This window comes from Bipolaris maydis, assembly GCF_028858645.1.
Source record: "Bipolaris maydis strain C4 unplaced genomic scaffold PSV08scaffold_1, whole genome shotgun sequence".
Taxonomy (NCBI): Eukaryota; Fungi; Ascomycota; class Dothideomycetes; order Pleosporales; family Pleosporaceae; genus Bipolaris; species Bipolaris maydis.
Genome location: NW_027093857.1, coordinates 3,126,582 through 3,149,472, shown reverse-complemented (window position 1 = coordinate 3,149,472; position 22,891 = coordinate 3,126,582). Strand labels below are relative to the sequence as shown.

General features: G+C 50.2%; 6 protein-coding genes across 6 annotated transcripts; 2 read left to right on the top strand and 4 right to left on the bottom strand.

The window, feature by feature from the left end:
* Positions 1–27: 27 nt before the first annotated feature.
* On the top strand, positions 28–1,724 carry PSV08DRAFT_243061 (uncharacterized protein; the record flags this gene model as incomplete). The annotated part of the gene is made up of 3 exons (XM_066092296.1): positions 28–107; positions 335–826; positions 917–1,724. The coding sequence occupies 3 exons, from the start codon at positions 28–30 to the stop codon at positions 1,722–1,724; spliced, it is 1,380 nt and encodes a 459-aa protein (XP_065950046.1).
* A 3,305-nt stretch (positions 1,725–5,029) lies between these two features.
* On the bottom strand, positions 5,030–6,188 carry PSV08DRAFT_193839 (uncharacterized protein). Its single transcript, XM_014219974.1, has 2 exons — positions 5,867–6,188; positions 5,030–5,798 (listed from the first exon to the last, which is right to left on the bottom strand). Exons 1-2 carry the CDS (start codon positions 6,161–6,163, stop codon positions 5,250–5,252), a joined length of 846 nt encoding a protein of 281 aa, XP_014075449.1. The 5' UTR covers positions 6,164–6,188; the 3' UTR covers positions 5,030–5,249.
* A 545-nt stretch (positions 6,189–6,733) lies between these two features.
* Positions 6,734–8,323, bottom strand: PSV08DRAFT_4274 (Gtr1/RagA G protein conserved region-domain-containing protein). Its single transcript, XM_014219973.2, has 4 exons — positions 8,046–8,323; positions 7,895–7,996; positions 7,149–7,844; positions 6,734–7,093 (listed from the first exon to the last, which is right to left on the bottom strand). The coding sequence occupies exons 1-4, from the start codon at positions 8,315–8,317 to the stop codon at positions 6,925–6,927; spliced, it is 1,239 nt and encodes a 412-aa protein (XP_014075448.1). The 5' UTR covers positions 8,318–8,323; the 3' UTR covers positions 6,734–6,924.
* A 1,487-nt stretch (positions 8,324–9,810) lies between these two features.
* PSV08DRAFT_260669 (uncharacterized protein) lies at positions 9,811–11,896 on the bottom strand. The gene is made up of 3 exons (XM_014219972.1): positions 11,334–11,896; positions 10,953–11,260; positions 9,811–10,904 (listed from the first exon to the last, which is right to left on the bottom strand). The coding sequence occupies exons 1-3, from the start codon at positions 11,818–11,820 to the stop codon at positions 10,077–10,079; spliced, it is 1,623 nt and encodes a 540-aa protein (XP_014075447.1). The 5' UTR covers positions 11,821–11,896; the 3' UTR covers positions 9,811–10,076.
* Positions 11,897–12,124: 228 nt separating this feature from the next.
* PSV08DRAFT_406846 (bucentaur or craniofacial development-domain-containing protein) lies at positions 12,125–13,351 on the top strand (the record flags this gene model as incomplete). Its single annotated transcript, XM_014219971.2, has 1 exon — positions 12,125–13,351. The coding sequence occupies one exon, from the start codon at positions 12,125–12,127 to the stop codon at positions 13,214–13,216; it is 1,092 nt and encodes a 363-aa protein (XP_014075446.2). The 3' UTR covers positions 13,217–13,351.
* Positions 13,352–13,589: 238 nt separating this feature from the next.
* On the bottom strand, positions 13,590–19,935 carry PSV08DRAFT_214557 (RNA dependent RNA polymerase-domain-containing protein; the record flags this gene model as incomplete). The annotated part of the gene is made up of 6 exons (XM_014219970.2): positions 13,590–17,720; positions 17,891–18,328; positions 18,800–18,838; positions 18,935–19,618; positions 19,834–19,855; positions 19,903–19,935. 6 exons carry the CDS (start codon positions 19,933–19,935, stop codon positions 13,936–13,938), a joined length of 5,001 nt encoding a protein of 1,666 aa, XP_014075445.1. The 3' UTR covers positions 13,590–13,935.
* Between the last annotated feature and the right edge of the window lie 2,956 nt (positions 19,936–22,891).

The following is a 22,891-nucleotide window of genomic DNA, read 5'->3' as shown; positions in this document are numbered from 1 at the left end:
ACACTCTCGCACGGGGCTCAGGATTCAATGCAAGCAGATAGATGGCTTTTGCAGTCTTGCCCTCTTTGCGGTCGCGGTCGCGGTCGAGGCCTGGGCTGGGCGGGCTGGTGCTGCCTGAGGCCACGGCGGCCTGCTTACGTAGCCTCTTCACTATTGTTTACATAGGCGCGCATGGCATTTATCCTGCAATCGAGCCGATCGCCCGTTGTGCTTGATCCGCCTCGGAGACGTTGGAAAAAAGAAGCATAGAGTTTCCGGCTCCTTCGCCAGCTTCACTCCTGACCCTAGTCCTTGCTGCCCCCCGGCCCACGGTGCTCGGGCGCTGCCGATGCAGCAAAACAAACGGAGGGCCTGGTGACGCCTCCAAGGCCACGGCTGGTGCTGGTGCTGGTGCAGCTGTCGCTACTGCTCGCACTGCTCCTGCTCCTGCTCCTGCTCCTGCTCCCTCTCCGATCTTTTTTGCACCCTGGCGCTTCGGAAGCTTGTTGCTGCATGGCAACGGCACACTGCACAAGTCCATGTCTCAACGCCACGGCTGCAGTCGATATGCCGAAGCACCGAGAGGCAGCACAAAAGAGGATGGCAGCAATGGCGCGGTAAACGCTTTCGAGCCCGTATTCCAGGGTCTGCGGGACACATCATGCCTTAACAGACGAAGCGTGCGAGGACGGGTTGGAATTTGTGCCGTCCCAAGCAAAGAGGGTGTGTGTGGGCGCGGGTGGGGTGTGGCATCGCCCGTCGCATGTGAGCGAATAGGCGTGTGGTTGGACGCGTTGAGGCCATGCCAAATACGACGCGATCTGGTAAACAGAGTGGGAATCGCTATGTGAGAGGGGGAACGACAGGGCCAATCCCGAATCCACACAGCTCGGCCGGCGCGACCCACAGCAGGGCGTCTGCGGCTGAGGGTTTGCAGTGCAGGGCAGGGCAGGGCAGGACAGGACAGGACGAGCAACGAATGGCGGTGGGATTCTTCGAGTTGCTGGTTGCAGTGCGATAAGAGGCCGTTGTCGCCATGGGCACGGGGCATGGGTATGGGTATGGGTATGGGTATGGATGCAGATGTGCATGGCTCACCGACTTGCCTGTACCCCGCTCCAGCAGAGGCGAAGGCCTTTTGCGGGCTCACGACAGGCCGTGTTGGGCATGTCCCTACAGGGTCCGCGGCACAACATCGGCCCAAACACGACCCGACACGTCCTCTATACGTACACACTACAGCACTCGACTGTCCATGTAGAACCACGACGCCCAGTACTTGTCCTCCTCGTGCGGGTGCGCCGCCCGCAACCCAATGCCTACGCCGCGACACACAACATGCAAATGCCCGCCAAGGCGTGTGGGGAAGCCGGCGAGATGAGACGTGTTTGATTTGCATGTATGCCGCGCATGCCATCATTTCCTGCGATATGAGTGCGCAATCAGTGCGAAACCGACGGTGCTTGTTGCTGGCTGGCTGGCAATCCCCCTCGTCTGCGCGCCTGGCCTCTTGCCGTACCCCAGAGTACAGTCCCGTACCCCGACCACAGCACCTGCCATGGCGCGATCGTCTTCAAGCTGCCATTTCTATTTTCGGCCTCGGAGCCAATCCCCGCCCTCGTTTCTGCATGCCCGCGACAATGCCTACACTCACCCATTGGCACATACTAGAGTGCACACATACTTCATGCGTACGCTCGCGACAACCATACACCCCTACTGCACCAACCGTATCCTGCTCCTGAAGCATTGCGCGAACCGAGTCTCACGCCGCCAGCCACGTCCGCTAGTCTCGCCGGCATGCTGCAATCGACTCATCGCATGGCTAGCCGTCCAGGCTGGCGGGACCGCGCGACGTAATCGTAAGTATCGACGAAACCAGCCCTGCAGAGCGCCCAACACTAATGCCGCTACTGCTGCATCCACAGTCTTGCCGCGGCGACTGCAGCACGCCGTTAATCCAACTGCGTCGTTATGCTACTTACCATCGCCCCAGGCCTCAGGCGCGGACGCGGACGCGATGACCGCAACGACTCATGATGCACGGCCGTCAGCAAACCACTAGTTCCCTATACACATGTCCGAGCAACGCCGGCTGTCCACCAAGCCGCCATTCTGACCGGTGCTGATGGACAGATACTCATCCACCTGTTCTCATCCCACCTCTTCCGATAGGCGTAGCCAACCAAACCTAGTAGTTCCCGTCCCGGCTCAGAATACGCCTTTTCCACCTGCCATGCATCATGCACCCTCTGACGCTTCCTCAACCGTTTTCAGTCACAAATCAACTCTTGCCCGCCAATCATGTCTTCTACACTTTCTACCCGTCTGGTACGCCATACTGGCCCACTTGCTGTCTGCGCCTCCCAGCTCCGCATACTGATGCTGCTCATGCCGATGCCGCTGTGTACACCTCCCCCCCCCCATGCTCTCTGATTGCAACTACTCAGCCAATAGGAACGCACATGACTAGCTGAATGTACACACATGTACATACGTGTAGCCTCCCGATCCCCGATTCCCGTCCTGCCGTCGCCTGCGGGATCTTGGAAAGCCTCCTGTGACCCATGGCTAAAATGACACTGTCGAACTGCTGTTCGATCATCTTGCAGAATAACGGGCGTGCACCCACACCTAATACTGCTGATCTCGACAACACGCAATCCAAACTATATACTTACCTTGACCTGTTTCACGACTCGCCCAACGAGCAACATGATCTGGTTTAGATAAATCCAGTCGAACTCTCTGGTCCATGCTTCTCTGGTGATTGACTGGCTGAAGTCTGTCTTTGACACTAACCATATGGCCTGATTGCCCCCAGCATCCCCATGCGACCCCGACTACGTATAATTCGCTTGGCAATTTGGGGTCAGACTTATGAACAGGCATTTGAAAAAAACTGCAACGTTCTAGACCGCATTCCTTGGTGGAAATTTCTCATGTTTTTTTTTCTCATTGTGTTATGCAAACAGCAAGTCTTCAAACTGCCTATTTATCTACATGCTGCCTCGGCTTGGGTGAATGATTTCGGTCCGAGAGCACTTTGTACCAATGCGCTTGAGCCAGATTGCTGCTGGCCGGCACCCAATGTCTCTTTTCCTTTCCTTTCTTTTTCTTGCGACCCCAACTTTTGATACACCAACCAACTTTGCGTCATTCCCCGCGTCGTTGAAAAGCAGACACAGGCCAATTGCTGAGCTGCGGCCAAGGCCAATGCCCATCGATCTGGTGCAGCTGTTTCAGATTTCGGATGATGGGTTGCCTATGATCTACAAGTACCATGTGTGTATCACAAAGTGCCTGCCGCAGAATGACGCGAGCAGGATTCTCAGGCCCTCTTTTGCATCCGCTTTCTTGGGCATCCTGAGCGTTTACTTATGTATCGGTAAAGCATGTACCCGGCTGCTGCCATGACATCCATGTATCTGAAACTCGGGAGATTGGAGAGCCAAAGTGGGCCATTGCGCTTCTTAGCTGTGCTGTTTTAATTCCTTTTTTCCCGTCAGTTGTAGATCAGCCGTCTCCATGGTATATATCATCGCTCTTAACTAGTTTCGCCTTTTGGAACGGCGACTAAATTCGCAACCTTACCAGCACCCCAAGGCATCCGAGCGCGCCGCAAATAATCCTGTCTCCTGCGTCTCACATGGCCGAAACTCAAAGGGCCAGCCCTCTCACTCAGCATTTTTTGCGAGGGTGAGGAAAAAAAGAGAGGGGGTCCTTCAGCCAAGCTCATTCACAAAACGCAAGCACCCACAGAAAGGCAATTGCTAAACACAAAAGGCATGTAGATTATGGATCAAAGCACGCTCGAACAGTCTACAGTAAAAAAAAGAGAGAGTGAGAGTGAGATCAAAAAAAAGCAAAAGAGAAAAAAGACAGCGAAGCCCATGGGGATCTATGTCAAATTACGTTAGTAACATGGATCGAAAGAAGCGGTTCCCATTAGGAATGCCACGTACCGAACCCACAACCTTTGGTGATCAGAGACAGTTCAAAGCCGAAAACCAACGCGCTACCATTGCGCCAAGGCTCCTCTTTGGGGAAGTGTAGATGACTGTTTCCCCTTGAAGCCATTATATACTTTGTTAATATCGATAATACTCACTATTAAAAGTAAGGTTGGGGACGGGGGGGAATTAAGACTTGTGGTAAGTCAAACCCTTGAAAGTATAAGAAATGGAAATTTAGACACCCGACCGAATTCCCGGTTTGAAAAGAAAAAAAGCAAAGACAAAAGTACCCAAGTGACAAAGCCATGCAGCAACACCTATTCCCAGGTCATCCCTAGCGCATACATACAAAACATAGTTACCATACGTACACTTTCTCATGATACAATCAATCTCAAGTGGTGCCACGTGACTGTCCCACTCCATCAGCATTAGCCGAACCCTAACCAAAAAAAGAATTTAATTTCGAACAACGCACACAACACGACCTTGTCCCACATGACAGCATGCCAGCAAGCAAAAAAACGAAATGCATCGGCCGGGAATCGAACCCGGGGCTAGCCGAAACTGTTCTCGAGGAGATGGCAACGGCTAATTTTACCACTAAACCACCGATGCTAGAGTTGTTGGAGAAGCTGGTGCTTCTGTTGATGAAAAGAGGTGGAGTTGCAACAAATATGTTTCAAGAACCCATTGAAATGCCGTGTGCGGATCTGGCTAAAGCCCAATAAGCACTGACGTATACTAGCGACCACGAGTTCTCGAAACATTCTCCTACTTTCATACTCTTGATGCCATATTCACCGCTGGTCTATGTTGAATAACTGAGCAATGCATGGTAAATCAGGAAAAAAATGCAGAAGAGACGGGTTGGTTGAAAAGAAATGTTTCACGCTCAATTGTTGCCTTGAATCCGTAACACATGCTCAAGAAAAGCTATTAGTGTTGACTTGGTTGTAGAGATACAGTACAGTCAAGGGACATCCAGTATATGAATAAAATAAAAAGGTTAAGATACAGGTCTTCACATGTCGCCATTGTTACCGTTCATTTGTCTCGACAGGATTGAGAGAAAAGTGAGGCCAAAAAAAATCTACAAGAAGAGAACCTAAAATCTCTTCATAATAACAGAATGATCACATTACATGTCGAATCCTATTTGTACCAAAAAAAAGAGGTAATCAGCCTGTTTGAGTGCAGTATCAAGATTTTGGCAGAAAATAAACAAGAAACCTTGCAATGCACCATATACTCAGTTTTCCATGCCCTGCCTGCCTTTTTTAAACCCCCCCCTTTCTCTCTGCTCCTCACACCTTAATCATATTTCCTAACCGGCCTCCCCTTCTCAGCCTGCTCACACAACCCCCTCTTAGGCGTCTTCTCCAGCCAATCCTTCTCTCTCTTCACATGGCCCACCCGACGATAAGGCTTCCCCTTATCACCCCTAAACAGCTTATGCCAGTTCTCCAAGCCATCGACCACCTGTTTCTTCGCACTTTTAAGTTCCTGCGCGTGTCGGTTCTTCAGCTCGCCGCTGCTGAGCTTCTTCCTGTGGCGCGCCTTCTCCATTGCAGCAGCGCGTTCCTCGGGGGTGAGAGAGGCCTTTTCTTCGGGATCCACGGGCATGTACATTTGCTCTACACCGCGTAGGTCTGGGACCGAGTCTTCGGCGAAGCAGCCGGTTAGGAAGGCACGGGCGGCGTCTTTGCCGGCGAAAAAGTGGTATGAGCCCCCCGGGCCGTAGGTGGTGGGCGAGATGGAGACGTCGTAGATTGTGCCGTTAATAGCTAGGTAGATGGGCTTCTTGGGGTCAGAGCCGTCGTATAGTGCGAGTTCGCTGTCGGTGAGGACAACCTCGCCTTGCTGTGATAAGTGGTTAGTATGGACTCTGTACACATGTGCCGCCGAGATGTCGACATGGGGTGACGTACAATCAGACTCTTCCATTCGCGGGCTCGTGTCCACCATGGGTTGTAGCCCCATGTCATGCTCTCTCCACTGGTACTCAGATAGCTCAGTCCACAGCTCAACAGTACCAGTCCGCCCAGTATACGCAGTACATCTAGTACTGAGAGGCCATTTGACGTTGCCTCGGCCTGCTCTTTGACCGCCTGCTTGAGCTCAGCCTTTTCTTTTGCAGCTACAAGATCTGGGACTCCAGCCGAGTTTGTCGCATCTGTGGGCCCATTATCCTTTGCAGGGCGACGGTATCGTGCCGATGATGACATTATGTCAGTGTTATCGGTGGTAATATAGGAGTCGCGAGAGTGCGGTTGTGCAACGCGGAGTCGAATAGGATAGATACGACGATGGTGCCAACTACCCAACCTGAAGTCTGCCGATAGTTTCTGTAGTGTCTCGAGATCAGTGACCAAAGAAGGGCAGAACGCAGAGAGAGACTGTATACCCGTTTACAACCGGCCTGCAGCTCGAGAACAGCACTGCACAATGGCAGATGAACTCAACTACACCAGCTTACTATCCTCAAAAACAAAGAACTACCCAGGTGAGATTGCCCAAAAACGTGTCCAAAAGCCAAGAGAGACGATGCAATGCGCGCGCGGAATGCGGAGAAATAGATTGCTCCTCGCGTCTTGTACGTCGGAAGTAACGCGCATCCCCGTTCCGATGATTGGGCCCCTCGTCCCGGAATCCCGGTTGATGTCATCTGGCCACTGCGCTTTCGCTTGAGCCCGCAGAAATTCTAGAATTCGGTGCATGAAGAAATTAATTACACATTGAACTTCACCTTTACAGGTATACTAAAATGGATATACACAAACCCTGTGTTGAAAAATCTGAGCACCAATCTTGCACAGACAAGCCTTTTTTATTTCCTTTTCTTTTATCATACAAGTTTACATATTATGTTTGTTGGTGTAAGAGAGTGTCCTGCCAAACGCATAATTGTGGCAGCAATTAGTCGCATTAAATATTTACAGCAACTAGGCAATATCTTTCTTTTCATGTTCAAGTAGTAACGTTTGAATCATTGATCCAAGGAGTCGTGGATGTTGCGGATTTCGACCTGCGCCTCTCTGTCACTCTTTGGGAAAACTTGTTTGAGACCCGCCTGGAAGACTCCGACATTGTAGTCAATGAGAGCCTTTTTCTCTGCTGGATTGTCCTGGCCCATGATACACACCAATGCGAGGTACCTGCCAGCGATCAGCACCCACCCCTTGACGAGGCACCATTTCTAGATTGACTTACTTGTTAATCTCACGCAAGTAAAGATACCTGCTATTCTTCTTCTCCATGGTGATCAAGCTCTCTGCATCGTTGTTGCCCATCTCACTTTCATTGTCTCCGTCGTCAGGCCGATCCCAACCATAAATCTCGCTGACATCAATGACAACGTCGATGTAGTCGGAACAGATCTCATAGCTGCCGATATCGGTTGGGCTCGTATCAGTTGCAATGTATATTTTGCTCATAATGTCGAAGAGATATGCTTTCTCAATGTTGCAAGCCCCACACAGGTTGTTGAGCAATGCCTCGAGTGTAGGCAGTTGCGGAATAAGTTTTTGGATGACTTTACTAAAGGCCTCGAAGATGGACTGGTCGTAAATGGACGTCTGATAGAAGGATATGGGCGCTTGCTCGTAGCCGTGGTCTGAAAGTTCGTCTTGAACTCGTTGGATAATGTCACGGAAGGTGTCACCGCGGAAGTCATCTGACAACCCGTCGACTTTGTGGACAAAGACTTCTACGTTAATGTTGGGGTATGATTGCTGCAGGTTGAGAATGGTCATGTTGAGCCGGGCAATAGCATCGAGATACTCATCCTGTGCGTCAATGACCCATATAAGCGCTCCGATTTCCTCAAAGATATTGTCGGTATCGAAGGCTGGGTCGAAGTAGTCTAGGTGGCCGGGGAGATCCCATACTTGAAAGTCCATGAACGAGCTGTTGTGTTTGTTTAGTATAAGAAGATATGTACTTGAGGTGTGGCTTACTGCATAGACTCTTTCTTGATCCTGTAGGTAGTCTCTAGATATAGGGTTTCGCTCGGCGGCAACTTGTGGAAGACGACACTTGATATCGACGACTTTCCACTCCTGTGACATGATTAGCGTTGGAAACACAAAACCTTTTGCTGAAACTCACCTTCGCTGACCCATGAGCAGCAGCCGTGGTTTGCCATCTCCGGCCTTGCTGTTTGGCACGCGGCCTGTATGGTACTGGGGTGAAAAGTCAACCGGCGGTTGTTCGGCATTCGGCAAGTCCTGTAGAAAGCGGTCCATGGTTAATTGTGCACTTGGCTTGAGAAGTGACGAGCTGGCTGATGTTTGTGCTTTTTCTTGGGCATTTTCGCGGGTGATGTTGCGCGCTGCGTCGACGGCTGCTGAGCGCTGCTGGGAGAGGTAACGGCTCTCCATAGTAGTGTATGGGGTGGTGGAGGTGGCAATGGTGGTTGTACAGGGTATATGGCTAAGAAAAAGACAAGTAGCGCAAAGAAACGGGTATCGTGAGAAAAGGAAGCGCCGCGCCAAAGGAAGAAAAAAACACAGAACCAAAGATTACAAAGCGGCGCCTTCTGTCTTGACCTCAACGGACCGACATTTGCGCGGTGAAGCGTGGTACTTTAGGAGAGGGCAGCCACGCTCGGACAGGGCGTGATATGCAGGCCTGGAGGCAAGCCACGAGGGCGTCGGGCTCGTAGGAATGGCGAGGCTGACGACAAAGTGACGGGTCAATGAGGAGCGGCCGTGATGTTTTACAAGAGTGACACGCCCAAGGCAATTGACAGTGGGCCGAGGGTACAAAAGGGGAGCTTAGGCCATGGTGCAAACGAGCATATAGGGCTGGGGGAGACTGGCGACGCGACACACGTGGCTTAGACGGGAGCTAGCTGAAGAGAGAGAGAGACGACAATGGACCATGTGGGGAGAGTGCGGAGCGGGAGAAGAGAGATGGGCTTACCTCCATGGTTATACGGTGGTAGTGTAGCGTCTCTGCGGTGCGCACGGTGGAGGTGGTCGTTAGGCCCTAGCCTCGCGACAATCAGTCAGTCGGTACCCTTCCTTCCTTCCTGCACCCTGGCCGCCTGTTGGCTCGGAGCCCGACCTGACTGCCAGCCTCGGGCCAGATGCGCGCACAAGTATCCAAGACCTCTCTTCCAACACCACCCGGTTTCACTCGCCCGCCCAAACAGGCCTTGTGCAGGTGCAATTCCACTCGGAGGCGCCCTTCGTTGGTTGCTCCAAGCCGACAACGCCGGGTCGGCAGGGATGCTTTGGCAGCGGAAGCCGGCCCTAGAACCTCTTCCTGGCACACGAGTCGATGCCGAATCGGAAATAAATCAAAACTGCTGATACGCAGCCGCAGTGGCCTGACTCCAACGCCCTCGACGACGAAAAAATTATCGCAGGATCAAGTCGAGCGTCACTGCGACGCGACGGTTGGGTCGTGGTTACGTCGTTGCCCTCTGCCATCTTGGCCCAAAGCAGCAAGATCTTCAGGCACCGCGCTCTGTCGCCTCCAACATCCACCACACTTTCCTCTCCAGCCGACGCCTCGAGCATTCATGGCCAAGCAACCCAGTCCAGGCCCTCGGAGCGGTGAAGGCAATCATATCGACAGGGCAGCCCGGCATGAGTCAGAGCTGACGGGAGTATCCCATGGCAGACCAGGATTGACCTTCTTGTCGCGGATAACTATAGATCCACTCCGTAGCAACGTCACTGCGCTGCGCAAGCACTGCTTGGGCGCCGTACCAGGGGCTTCGCTCTTCTTCCATGCTGAGTACTCGTAGCTGACAGCCCTGTGTACTACGGCTAGTCGTGGGAGCCCAAGCCGAAAAGAAATAAAAGAAAAGGAAAAGAAAGCACCAATCAGACCACACAGGCATATACTAGTCACACCCAGATCTAGTTTCCAATGCACATATGTCCCTATCTGGCTGGTATTGCATTGCTAAGACTGAGAAAGCAATATCAAATGCATCCGACGCTCCGGTTCCAATTGCCGGGGTATTAAGCCAGAAAACCAAAAGCAGTGATCTTCCAATCTCCATAAACCGAATACCCATACACCCGCATCCAGCCGCACCTTTGATTTAGACTCCATTCAAACGCCACATAGCACATGGAATCATACCCACCATCACTCATCCTGTACAAACTCCTTCTGGTCCCCTCAGTCCCTCGGGCCAGTCACTTCGGCGCCTAAAGTACCAGCTGCCACCTGTCCAAGCCCACCAAAGAAAGCAAGGAACAGGGCCAGCGCAGTCGATTCTCCAGCAGACACGACGTCACCGTCTGACAGTGACCCGTCCGATTCCATGGCCTCGACTTCTCGTTTTGTCTCTTCGCTTGGCTGATAGGTAGCGTCCTGCTCGTCTTCCAATACATCCGCGTCAGATTCGGGGCTGTACACTTTTCCTCTAGTGCTCCGCCTGACAGGTCCAGCTGAAGCAGCCGGCTGCGCTGCGCCAGATGAACCATTCGCCTTCTTTGAAGGACGTCCGCGCTTCTTAGGCGTAGTCGTATCAAGAGCTGGCGGTGGCTCTTCGACGTGTTCCATGACCCTTGCCAGTTCCTTTTTGAAAGCAACGTGCTTCTCCTGGCTTGGTACCAGGAAAGAAAGCACGCTACTTTCTAGTATCGAATGAACGTCCAAGTCTCTAGTAAAAGTCCAGGTGAGCAGGCTGATGGTTGTAAAGAACACATCAAGACTTGTGACACTGATGGCAGGATGTGTGCTGATATGTTTGAGTTTCTGACCGGCGTTGCTGATAGTTGCCAGGAGCTTGTTTGCATGAGGGGAATCACTCCTTCCAAACGAATGTGCAAACAAGTCTAGGACATGAGACCGTGAAGAGGGCCGGTTCACATAGAGTAGAGTTGCCCAGACCCGCCAGTACACCAGGATAGAAGCCAGCGACAATGCGTAAAAGACCTTGGCATAAGAACGATGGGCTGCTGCCTTGGATACGTGTTGATGGCCAAGGGAGTAGGGAATAATCTGGATCCTTGTCAGATGAGACTATTATATCAGAAGCGTGCTACGTACCTGGGGCGCAAAGGCGAAAGCAAGAGGCATAGCCAGGTAGCCCACTCGCATCATGCTCTTGTCACCAAACTCAGACACCAATTGTGGGAACAAGTTGAGTGTGATGAGTGACGCAACGATACCCATGTCGTAGACGAGGGCGTACGGTGTGAACAGCGTGTCGTGTCGCGGCGAGTCCCCGCGCTGCAGAGTTAGAGGTGTGTACAAAATGGTGATGAAGAACAAGCTCAAGGAATATCCCAGACTTCCAATAGAGCTCAGTAGTACAAAAGACGCAATAGTAGTGTTGGAGAGATTGCGCCTGCGTCCTAGACGTGATTGAGTCAGCGAAATACTCTGGAGAAATCGCATGTACGGGGTCGCTGATGGTGTTCTACGTACCTTCAGCACCCATAAAGATGGAGCTTGCTATCAGCCCCACAAAGTATTGGCTGGTGTAGAGAAATCCCTCGGGCTTCATGATTCCTACAGCATCGAATTCGCGCACAAGATCTATATCGGCAATCCAATCGCCCAGATGCCATTGTCCTTGCTCCCCAGTGCCATACCAACCACTCCATAAGCTACCTGGGATCTCCTGCTTGTTGTGCTCAGCCCACCGTACATAGGAGATGGCGCGCCAAAGGAAGGCGAAGCTCCCCACTGAGAGCAGTGATATGAGCGCAATGGCGGAGAAGACAAAGGCGTGACGTCGGCGCGCGGGGTCTTGGGAGCGCGTGTGGGTTGATGGCGGTTGTGATCTGGCAGCGCGACGAGTAGTGAGCAGAACGTGAGCTGTGAGGACTGTAACGAGCAAGACCTGCCCGCCAAAGAGTGCAATGGGGAGTGAGTTGCTCCTCGTGGCAGCGTCAGTCTCAACTGGCGCCATGATTGCTATGCGAAGTTATGCAAAGGTTAGACACCGAGATCAAGGAGCATGATGCGAGCGTGTCAATAGTAGGGATGGAAAACAACAAAGCAAGCTAAACCAGCCTCAAGCAGCTCTCTCTTGTTTTGAACTGCGACGCGACCACAATTCCCCGCTCACGTCACTGCACGTCAATGTGGGAATCCCTGTCTTACGCTAGACCCAAGCGAGCCTTAGCCGTCGATCTGGCACGGGCCGCCATCTTCGTTTTAGCACATGCGCGACGCGATCTCTCAACTCCAACGGCACCAATTCTACATCCACCATGCCTCACACATACGGTGACGAGGACCTCGAAGTCGCCTCAGAAAAGTATCACGAGTCATCCGACGAAGACTTTGACCCCAATGCCGTCCCAGCTGAAGATGCATCGAGCTCTGAGGACGAAGACCATGTCACCATAGAACCCGCACAGCGCAAAGGCAAGCGAAAAGCGCCTCAGAATGAGGAGCTAGACTCTGGAGATGAGGTCACCATACAAGCTGCGCGACGGAAGCGGTCGAAGAAGAAGGGGGCCAAGGGCAACAAAGACGATGATGCCGAGCTGATCATATCCGACGATGAAGGTGGGGAGGGCGGCCTGGTCAAGACGCGGGCACAAAGAAGAACAGAGGGCAAGGAGACAAGGCCGCTCGCGAGAACCGAGGGGGCGACCGTCGATGTCGATGCCCTGTGGGCTCAGATGATGGCAGCGCCTCTGAAACCGCTACAAGAGTCCAAGACGCAAGAAGAAGTCGATGCGCCAACGCAGCACACGCCCGTGGCCAACGTCCAAGCATCTGCAGAGGAAGAGGAACAGCTCACCATCAAGAAAACCTTCACCTTTGCCGGCCAGGACACAACCGAAGAGAAGCAAATACCCCGCTCCCAACTCGACGAGTACCTCAAAGACGGCTGGAAACAAACCGAAGACACACCCGCCGCAGAATCACCAGCCCACTCCTCCGACCAAGCTGACTCCAAAATCCGTCGCCCACTCCGCCGCCCCTCGCGCTTCGACCCCAACCCAACCGGTTACGTCCGCGCCCTCGCCCCAGAATTTCAACTCTCATGGCCCCGCACATCCGCCCGACCAGAGCCAGAAACCAGCACAGAAGCAGACGCAGCCACACACCCCTCACTCCCCAGAAAACCAGAGAAAACCCAGAGACTCAACGTCGTCGACAAGTCGCGCATGGACTGGACAGGCTTCGTCGACAAGGAAGGAATTGCAGAAGAACTCGATACTCATGGTAAGACTAAAGAGGCGTACTTGGGTCGTATGGAGTTCTTGGCTGGTGTTGAGGCCCGTAGGGAGGAGGAGAGGAGGAATGCGAAGATCAAGGCTGTAGCGGCGGCGGCGCATACGGTGGGCTGATGGAGGGAAAACTGGTGTCTGAGTGTGTGCAGATTTTGTTTGTTGCTTTAATGATACCCACAATATTATTCTAGAGAAAGAAAGAAGAATGAGAAATTATGAAAAAAAAAATTCCTCATTGTACCATATTTTTGTAATCAAATCCGCTGGGTGTGATGGCTAAGGGTAGCTTGTTGTACGTGTTCACTGCAAAGAGAAGACGTCACGGTAGTGTGGGTGTAGGCTGGCACACTACTTTTTGCACGAGAAAAAAAAGCATTTGCATACTTTGGAATTCATGTCATATGATGGAAAAGAGAAAAGAAAATCGCAAACAAAATATTCTAACATGGTAGATCGACCTCCAAGACATCTGCTGTTCCGAGCCAATGGATACGCACAACTTGCAGCGTATGACACGGCATGACAGCAATGGAAATCCCGATCTACCCAGCCACGTCTCTTACATTTCCCTCTTTTTGTTTTGGATATTTCCCCTTATGCGTCTCTTTCCTTTCTTCCTCTCCTCCTTTCCCCTTCTTCTATCATCTTTCTCTTCCCCTACATATATGATACTACAATCTTTCAAGATGTAGTAATGAATGGCATAGTGAGGCGTTGGGGCCAACTCGATAGCCAGGAGCGCTAGTTTTGATAACATGTGTGATCATCGCTTGCGTCAGTAACTCATCGAGATGACTGCTTCTGCCGTTGAACAGTTGAGAATGATATCCCCATTCTCAATACCCGTCACCAAAACCCGGGAACTGATCTTCCAGAGCAGTAACGAAATCGTATTCGTCTTCGTCTACATCATCCAATTCATCGCTGTAAGATAGGGTTTTGATACGTCTCGGTTTGAGGTTCGCGCGGATGGGTAGTACCACGGATCTGGTCCCTTCAAAGCTTTCAGCCTTGAGCTTTGAAAGCGTATATCCGGCCAGGCTGAAGACAAAGCTCAATTTTTCGGGCCATGGGTATCTGTTATACAGTGCCGATGCTTTGATTGTGTCCCAATGACATGATCCATAACGACGATAAGGTGCCATCCATGGTCTGATATTAGGATCGTCTGGATTATCAGGCTGTATAGCTAGGTAATTTTGGTAGCATTTTTCGATTAATGCATACCGACCCTCTCCCACAAGCTTTTTGTTGTTCCATATTTCATTCCATGCACCATAAACGCGTTCGATTTTTTCTTTCAGTGAACTGAGTTCTTTGCTGACCACGGCTATTCCTTCGTCGTGCAGGTATTGGTATGGATGTATTAAGACTTCATCCCGCTCAATAGCGTTCTCAAGTATCTCCTTGACTTTCTTCATCGTCTCAATGTTGTGTGCCCTCACGACATCGAAGTAGAGATAGTCCAGTATGTTGTCTGGTTTGTAGCCGTATTTTTTCTCACGACATTTCAGAGTATCTATCGAGATCCTCGCATTTTTGCAGTCTTTAGCTGCCCTTTTGTAGGCTGGATCTTTCGGATTCTCACATAATGTCTTTACGGAGCTGTTGTACTTGCTCTGAGTGAGGATGTATCCTTGCTTACTTGCATCGACAAGGAGATCATGTACGTCGTAGAGCTTCTCAAGGGTTCCGGAATGAACGCAGTTTTCGCTGTAGGCCTGGCTCTCTGCCAGAATCGTTGCCTGACCTAGCAGCGATGAATGATCACGGAACTCGAAAGCCCTTTTCAAAAATGCATCCACTTTGTCGGGTCTTTTAACGTCTACAATATGCTTCAGTTTCTCGGTTCTTTTTTCAATGCCATAAAGGGAGGGCTCAGGAGGCTGAACTGGTGCAGGAGCATTGAAGAACGGTTGCACAAGTGTGTTCTCCCAGCAAATCCAGAATATGTCGCCGTCATAATCACCTCCCTGCAGCTTGCCAGCTAAGGGGAAAGATCCTTTGGAGGAAAAGACAGCCACATCTACTAAATGAGACAGCTCGGGATGTATGACTGTCCGTACCTTCTGAATATCAGAACGACGGCAAGCAGGGTGACGAGCGACCAAGACATTCAAGTCCCTGAGTTCCAAGTATCTCTCATTAGTGGTTTCGTCGAGGAATGGCCAAGAGAACAATACTTGAATCTCTCCAGGATTCAATACTCCCTTTGGATCTGCCACTCCGTATAAGAATGTTGATTTGGGAAGCAGTACACGTAGTTTAGCCTCTTGAAATATCTGTCTACTCAGAATAAAGGATTCGAGATTCTGGGCAAGATACGGAAACTTCAGAGGGTCAAAGCCGGATTCCAGTAGGTTCAGAACCTTTTCCTCGAGAGATGCTGGTTGACCAGCTCGTCCAGGGGTTTCTTCGCGAAGTTTTGTGTTTGCTCCGTTTCGGTATACCCACTCATGCACCTTTGTGGTGTCTTGAAGAACATTCAGTAGATTCATGCGCTCTTTTTCAAGAGAGTCAAACATGAGATCAGATATCGCCTCCTTTGGTACACCCCTATCAGCCAATATCGGAATGAACAATGAATGCAGCTCAGATGGAGATGGGGTTGAGCTGTAGTTTAACACCTCAAAAGTACGATGATAAGGAGACTGGTCATTTGGTGGCTCGAATTTCCATTGACTATCGTTGATCATGATCCAGGGCTCCAAGTGAGTCGGCTCCTTGGTGAATCTTTCTGCGTTAATTACCCAAATTCCTTTAGCACCTCCTATGCGCCCCTGAAAGGCACTAGGTAGTGGATCGGTAACGCCCGTAGCCTTGGTGTACAGATCCCATATCTTCTTGGCTGCACCCACTGACATGACGCAACACCCATCATCCATCACAGTACGCGCCGGGAAAGGTGGCCAGTCCAGTGTTGTGTCATTGAATCGTGTATCTTCTTGGTCACCTTTACTCCTACTGTCACGCACACGCCGGATTTGCTCTGCGTCGAAGCACAAAGTAGGTATAGTCCGGGAAAGGCCAAGATCAATGCGAGCAAAGGCCTTACAGAAGCTTTGTTCTTTGTTGAGATCCATAGGTAAGAACTTGTTTAACATTTCACCCACTGTGTACGGTTGCTCAATGCCGGTGCCTTCTGTGGCAAACAGAACAATCTTCTTGTTGTGAAGCATATCGTCTTGGTGAGACTTGTGCTTCCTTTTTATGTTGTCAACATGGAATACTCTCCATTTGCGTCCCAAAAAGGAGTGCTCTGTGAGCAACCACTCTTGCCACTTCTTTCTGATCTTCACTATGTCATCCTTGGTGAAGCCATCTATCTTGGAAGAATTAAACTCGGGTAAATCCAGATAGAGGAACCGATCTGAACCGAACATTCGCTGCAGTCGACAGGACTTTTCTTCTTGTATCGGTAGTAGCCTGAGACACATGATCGATCCTGTTCGTCTGGAACTGAAAGTCAGTTTTCCCTTGAAGGTAAAACCATCCATTTCCCGATTTACTGCTTGCCAGAGGCGATTGGTTTCGCGTGACTTGACCGTAGGTCTGCCCAGGCTCTTAAAGTAGCAATCAATGGAGTGCCAAAATGTTTGTGGGTCAGTGAAGATATTTGAGTCGTCAACAACATCCGCAATCGTTCGCAATGAAACAGAGTGTTCTAGCGCAATGCGCAGACAGATGAATAACACATAGTAGGGAATATATTCCAATTCCACTGGAAGCATTTCCACGAAGAGACTTTGCTTGGGTATGTCGCGTATGTCATATGGCATCTTATCCGTAGATGAATCGTGCTGTTGTTGGTTGGTGGCGACCCCAGAGGGTTCCAGGCAAGCAACCGGATCTGACCGATTTTGCTTTTCTTCAAGTTTGGCTGCCGCCTTGGCAAATTCCTCCTCATCTACAGAGCCAAAGGTAGATCTGCTTTGCCCGTTGCTGTCTTGAGAAAAGCTTCTATTGAGGTCGGTCTGGATGTCTTGCTCACATACCCTGTCGTTTTGGGTCGACATGGCAAATTGCTTTTCCGCTTGGATCAGACTTTCATCATCCCAGGAGCCTAATGTGGTGGAGCTACTTCCATTTATAGCCCTTACTGTAGAGCTGGGTTGTCGATAAGCATCGGTGTCGCCATTAAATGATGTGAAAGAAGTCGCTGCGGTATTGGCGGTCTCCTGTGACCAGAAAATGCCATTGTTGAAGGACGGATTTGCGGATGATGGATCAGGAATAGGCTGACGCGAGGGAGCCATGTCGACGGTCGGTATTTTGAACGAGTCCTCTGTATTACGCGATGTGTTGACTGCCTGCTTTCCTCTCGAGGTTTTTGTCAATTTTGACGAGGTTCCATAATGATTGGAGTTCTCCAAGGGCCGTTTTCTTGCTGAATGCAATGAGACGGGTTTACTTGCCTGAGATGGATGTGGTGGCCTAAAAGATGGAGAAGGCGATGGAGATCGTGCCTCAAGCCCTGGGTTCATTTCATTGTCGGTGTCTTCGTCTGTAGGAGATCCTGGATCTGGAGCGGTCTTATACGATTCATATGACTCCCGTGATTCTCGCTGAGATCGCCGGTCAAAACGTAGTGGAGTGGGTTGCTGTGGTGTCTTGATTGCTTCTGTCTGTAAGTTAGTATTTATACACATGGGTTTCCTATTACTTCAAGCGGAGCCCACGAAACACGGAGGCCTAAATGTCAAGCTGTCATAAAGTGCCAATGTGGTTGGCATGAATCTGGCGTAAAAATGCCAGAGATTGGAGAGTTTATCAAGGAAAAGGAGTACTGACTGTGAGGAGAAGAAGTAGGGCTTCTGGGCTGCCTAATGTCCTGCGTCCGGGTCTTTGAGGGTGGTCTGCATGCCTTTACTGTATCTGACATTAACTTGTGAAAAAGATTCAAGCTCTCTTTGGATCGTTCTTGCCCAGCGCTGGAGTCGAATTCTTTAATTGCCCGCTCAAGGGCTTGCTTGTTTTGGTAAAACAGGAACATGATGTACTCGTAGACTTGATTGCCTAAGTCATCTCGGTCCAATTTTGATGGGGAATAGTGGCCACGAATTTGGATGTCAAGGTCGAAGTCTCTGTTGATGGATTCCACGAGTTTGTTGAGATCTTCTCCTGGCTGGTAGCGGGACGGCGTGCTTGGAAGCGAGGGAGGTGCGGGAGGACCCTTCGCCCTAGCATGATCCGCCATGCGGGGCAACAGCTGTCTTGCTTGCCTGATACCTAGTTCAAGACACAACCAAAACACAAGCAAACATGTAAAATATTAAGAAAAGGAGTCTCGGGTATGCTAGATGGTAGGGTTGGTCGAGGCAGCACTCCAAGGCTGAGAATACCTTGCCTGGGCGGCTATCGTTTCGGTGATGAGAGTGCTGGTCTGTGCCCGGCGCGTTCTCGCGGTGTCACGGGAGTCTCATTCACGCAAACAGAAGCCATCTCGCTTATGCAAACAAGGAGCAAGGGTCTGGAATTGACTAACGTGCATCCCTTCGTGACGGAACAACTGGTGTGGCGGAACACTCCTCCCTACGCAAGTAGATAAGAGGCAGAAAGACTTAGGGAAACATATTCATAAGCTCTTATTATTTTTATTTGTATATATTCTATATACAATTAAAGCTTTGATAGGCCTGTACGGAGCACGGGCAATTTCATTAAAATTCTACTACAGCAGCCGTTAGGCCCGAGTAGGACCGCCACGACTAAGTAGAACGTCTTTGAAGTTCCGTCTTTCTAAAGTCATTACAGAGTACTGTGCCCTTTATAAATCAAATCGCTGGAGTTCTGCTCCATCCTCATCAACGACTATAACACTTCCCTTAAAGTTACCACGGGCAACGCTTTTATCGTACGAGACGGCCTGCATAAATTCGTCCCGCTTTGAGTGCCCAATCGAGCTCGTGACAATCCATTGAAATGAAATTGTGTCCGGAGAATCGTCGTCGCCTTCGACACATGCCTGGTAGGTCGCTCCTTTTTCAAATTCGAGTACGTGTCCGTTATTGTTCAGGGGGCACGGATAGTTGGCGGCAAGCTCTGTCCCTGTAGAGCTATTCTGGACGTAGCAACCGTCAACTTGGCGCGATGTTGTCCCTGTAGCAAAGACGATTGTGGAATACACAGACATTGTGTGTGTTTGTCCCAAAGTCAGTCCACCAGAGCAACCAACTCCGTTTGATTTTCCAGGTGGTTTTTGCCCTACTTTCTTTGGTATCCTCTTGCATGAACAGTCTGTATATACCAGATCATTGTTTTCTGTGGGTATGCAAAAAACGGAAGTTTCATCCCTGGGGTCGCATTTTCGATCGTAGCTACCGATGTAGTTTTCGCGTGCGTTTGGATATGTCCTGACACAACTGGCCCTAAAGCTATATGGCGTTGTGCACTCGCAAGTTCTAGTTGCCCATGATATACGGTTGAAAACAGAGTGAGAATCCATCTCCTGGCATACATTAACGTCGATTGCACTCGCAAAATCGGTGTTGATGATTTGTTGATAGGAGACCTTTGCGACTAGAAGAATAATAAACAACGGTAGCTTTGGTAACATGATGACGAGTGTCCGCGAGAAATTAGTAACTTGGTTCGACCAACAAAGTTGTAACATGCCTTAAGCTGTCCAGGCTATCCGTTTAAATACAGTCCGTTATCTGCTGACCGGCAATGGCGAGCCCAGGTCCGTGTCGAATTCGTAGAAACCTTCTGTCGCAGCAGATACCAAGGCTTACTAAGCTTATTTAGTACTACGCTCTAGTAACTCGAGAGTTATCTGACGGTCGTTTTTTTAGCTCTCACACCTTCTCATAAGGTTTCGCTGCTATTCCAACCATGGTGCCTATGTCGCCGATGTGCAATGGTATGTATTAACTTTGGCGCGGAATTATATAGCATCCGCATACGAGTGGAAGGTAGGGCCGCCCTTGAAGCATATCCTCTAACGTAAGATAGCTACATAGAGAAACGCCTCATCACGTAGTCAGCTAAATAGACTTGACTTATCACGAAGTATGCTGGCTGTCCCTGCCGTCAACTCATGTAGGAACGGCATATTTAGAGATAACCCATTATTCGCACAAGGGGAACAACGACGCAGATTCGTATTACCAGGTGCCCGGCAACGTCCCTGCCTACAGAAACTTCTTTCTGTCCCAATCATGCCATTATCACCCGTCCTCAATAAAGACTATTTCGTGAACCTTGCACCGTTTCTAGTTAGCAGACAAAAGATTATCCGGGCTCACCTTGGCGTTGTCGTATTGATGACATAGCACAAATGTCGGGACGTGTGTGGTGTCACAATGTGGCACGTTCGTGAACCGAATGGCCGATTGAATCGATTGGTCCCCAGTCTGCCATTCAGAACTAGAAGGTCGCAAATGTGATCCAGGACTTCACGCACTTACTCGCAGCCTTCGCCTCAACCGGATTACACCGACTTTTACTTGATTCCAAGAAAATAACTGCTCCCTACAGCATGCAATCCCTAGGGTGACCTCCCTGTCTCTCAATACCTCTAGGGTGACGAATTATGCGGAAAGCTCGGCGCAATTTTGGGGTAAGGGACTCCATAAGACTACAACATAGTAATCTCAGACATTAGCCGCACCTTCCGTTCGGCCAATCAGCTACAAGCAGTGGCCTTCACATGGTGGCTTGAGGGTCAGACAGACACCCGAAAATCATCTAACTACTCTGTACGGAGGTGCCTTTCAAAAGTATTATCTACTAAGAATAATCTAGCCGATGTACGGCCGCCTTAGCTAAGGCTTATCTCTCCCCTCTATATACTTATTGCCACCTTGTAGCTTAATAATCTTTTAAATGTATATAAGGATTCGCTTAATCTAGGCTTAGATCTTAAGTTATAAGAGATCTCTCTAGTAGTTCTACTAGATTCTAACTACCTTAGCCCTTAACTATAGAGCTCCTTTCTTCGTAGTCTCTCTTTTTATATAGAATTAGCATAGCTTAATATAGTTATAGTCTAGCGAGTTTCTATACTAGAGTAGTCTCTTAACGTCGTACAGGCGATAGATTACACTCTAATAGTAGTAGGCTGTTACACGGGGTTTGGTGCTGATACTTCTCTAAGCTCGATCCGGGTTAGGGTGAGTGAGATGGTGTGAAGAGCGCCGTGAGGTATTTGTCTGGCGATACAGTGGAGTGGGCGTGCTTGTATAGAAAGTAACAATAGGTTGACAATTCCTAATCTATATCGAATAGACTAACAAGTATCAATCTTGTGAAGTTAAGTAACTAGTAAGAAAGTACAATTTGAGTTGACCACAACGAGAGTAATAATGAAATCCATCCATCCTTATATCCTCATTGTTTCTGTCCTGGTGCTCCCTATTCTCCCTTTTCTTTGGGAGCAGTGGGAGCATAATTCTCCCAAGGCCCCCCGTGCTCCGGGAGCAGGGCTCTTGGCGGGAGCACACATATCACGTGACCTCCAGCCCCGCGATGGTCGTTACCTTCTGACGTGGACGTGGTTGGTCTTTAACCTCGTCATCCCGCGTCAAGGAGAGAATCCTTCTTGTTACTTGTAACATTATCCCCCCTCTTAGGCGTATCGTCCCGATACCCTGGATTATCATTTTGCCGTGCCGCATGTTGAATCGTCGGCTGCATATAAGGTCGGTAGGCCCCGGGCCATTGTAACCGTCCCTTCCTGACTCCAGCCTTCCTAACCATGCCCAAGGTCCCGTCTTCCTCTCGTCAGGCTCCTGCGATAACCTCGACTCAACGTCGCCAGGCTCGGTCCGACAAGATCCGTTGTCGGGGAAAAGAGATGACTTTCCGCTGTAAGCGCTGTGAGAAGAAGAACCTTCGTTGCTTCGTGGACACTGCGTCCGGGCAGTGTGCTGGTTGTATTGCTGTAAAGGCTGAGTGTAGTTTGTTTGTAACTGAAGAAGAGTGGGAAAAGGTGGAGGCAGAGAAGCGTCAAAAGCGTCTCGAGCTTGCTCGTTCTGAGGAGCAGACCGCGCGACTTCGTCGCGAGCTCCTAGAAGTTGAAGAGCGGGAGCGGGCGTACGCTGATCGTGATCACGCTCTTCTGAGTCTTCAGAATCGTGAGAAAGAGGAAGCTGAGGGGACCTCTGCCCCTGGTATGGGTTTTCCGACAACCGAACCATCGCTACCCGCACAGTCGACTGACCCTGGCTGGTTACAGGCTGATTATTCCTCTTCTTACGACCCTTTCTTGTCCCTTGATTATTACCTACCCTTCGAGAATCCGGTTCTCGCTTCTTCGAATGTTTCCGGTGAAAATCACGTACCAGTGACTTGCAGTTCGTCAGATTTCCTTCAGGTTCCCAAGTGTTGTGGCTCTCGGGCCATCCTCGCCACTTGACCAAGTACTTCCACTGACTACCGATTTTCCGCAGGTCCCTAATTTCTTCGACCTCGTATTCGTCGTCTTCGAGCTCTATGTCCGTTGCTAGCTCGGCATCTGGAGGTGCTGGCTCCAGGAGTTTCTTGTGAAAGACAGGGTGGATTCGCATGCCTTGTGGGAGTTTCAACTTGTAGTTTACTTTTCCTATTTCCTCTAGGATCTCGAATGGTCCTACTCGGAGGTTGTCCAATTTCCTGCATGGTCGTTTAGTTTTCAGGTTTTGTCGTGACAAGAAAACTTTGTCCCCCTTCTTAAAGGTTGGTCCCTCAATCCTTTGTTTATTCGCTGCCTTGGATGTCGTGAGGTTCCGTTGAGCTAGGTTCTTGCTTAATTCTTCGTGCAAATCTCGCATAAGCTTCGCTTTGTCGTCTGCCCCTACCGCGATACTCTCA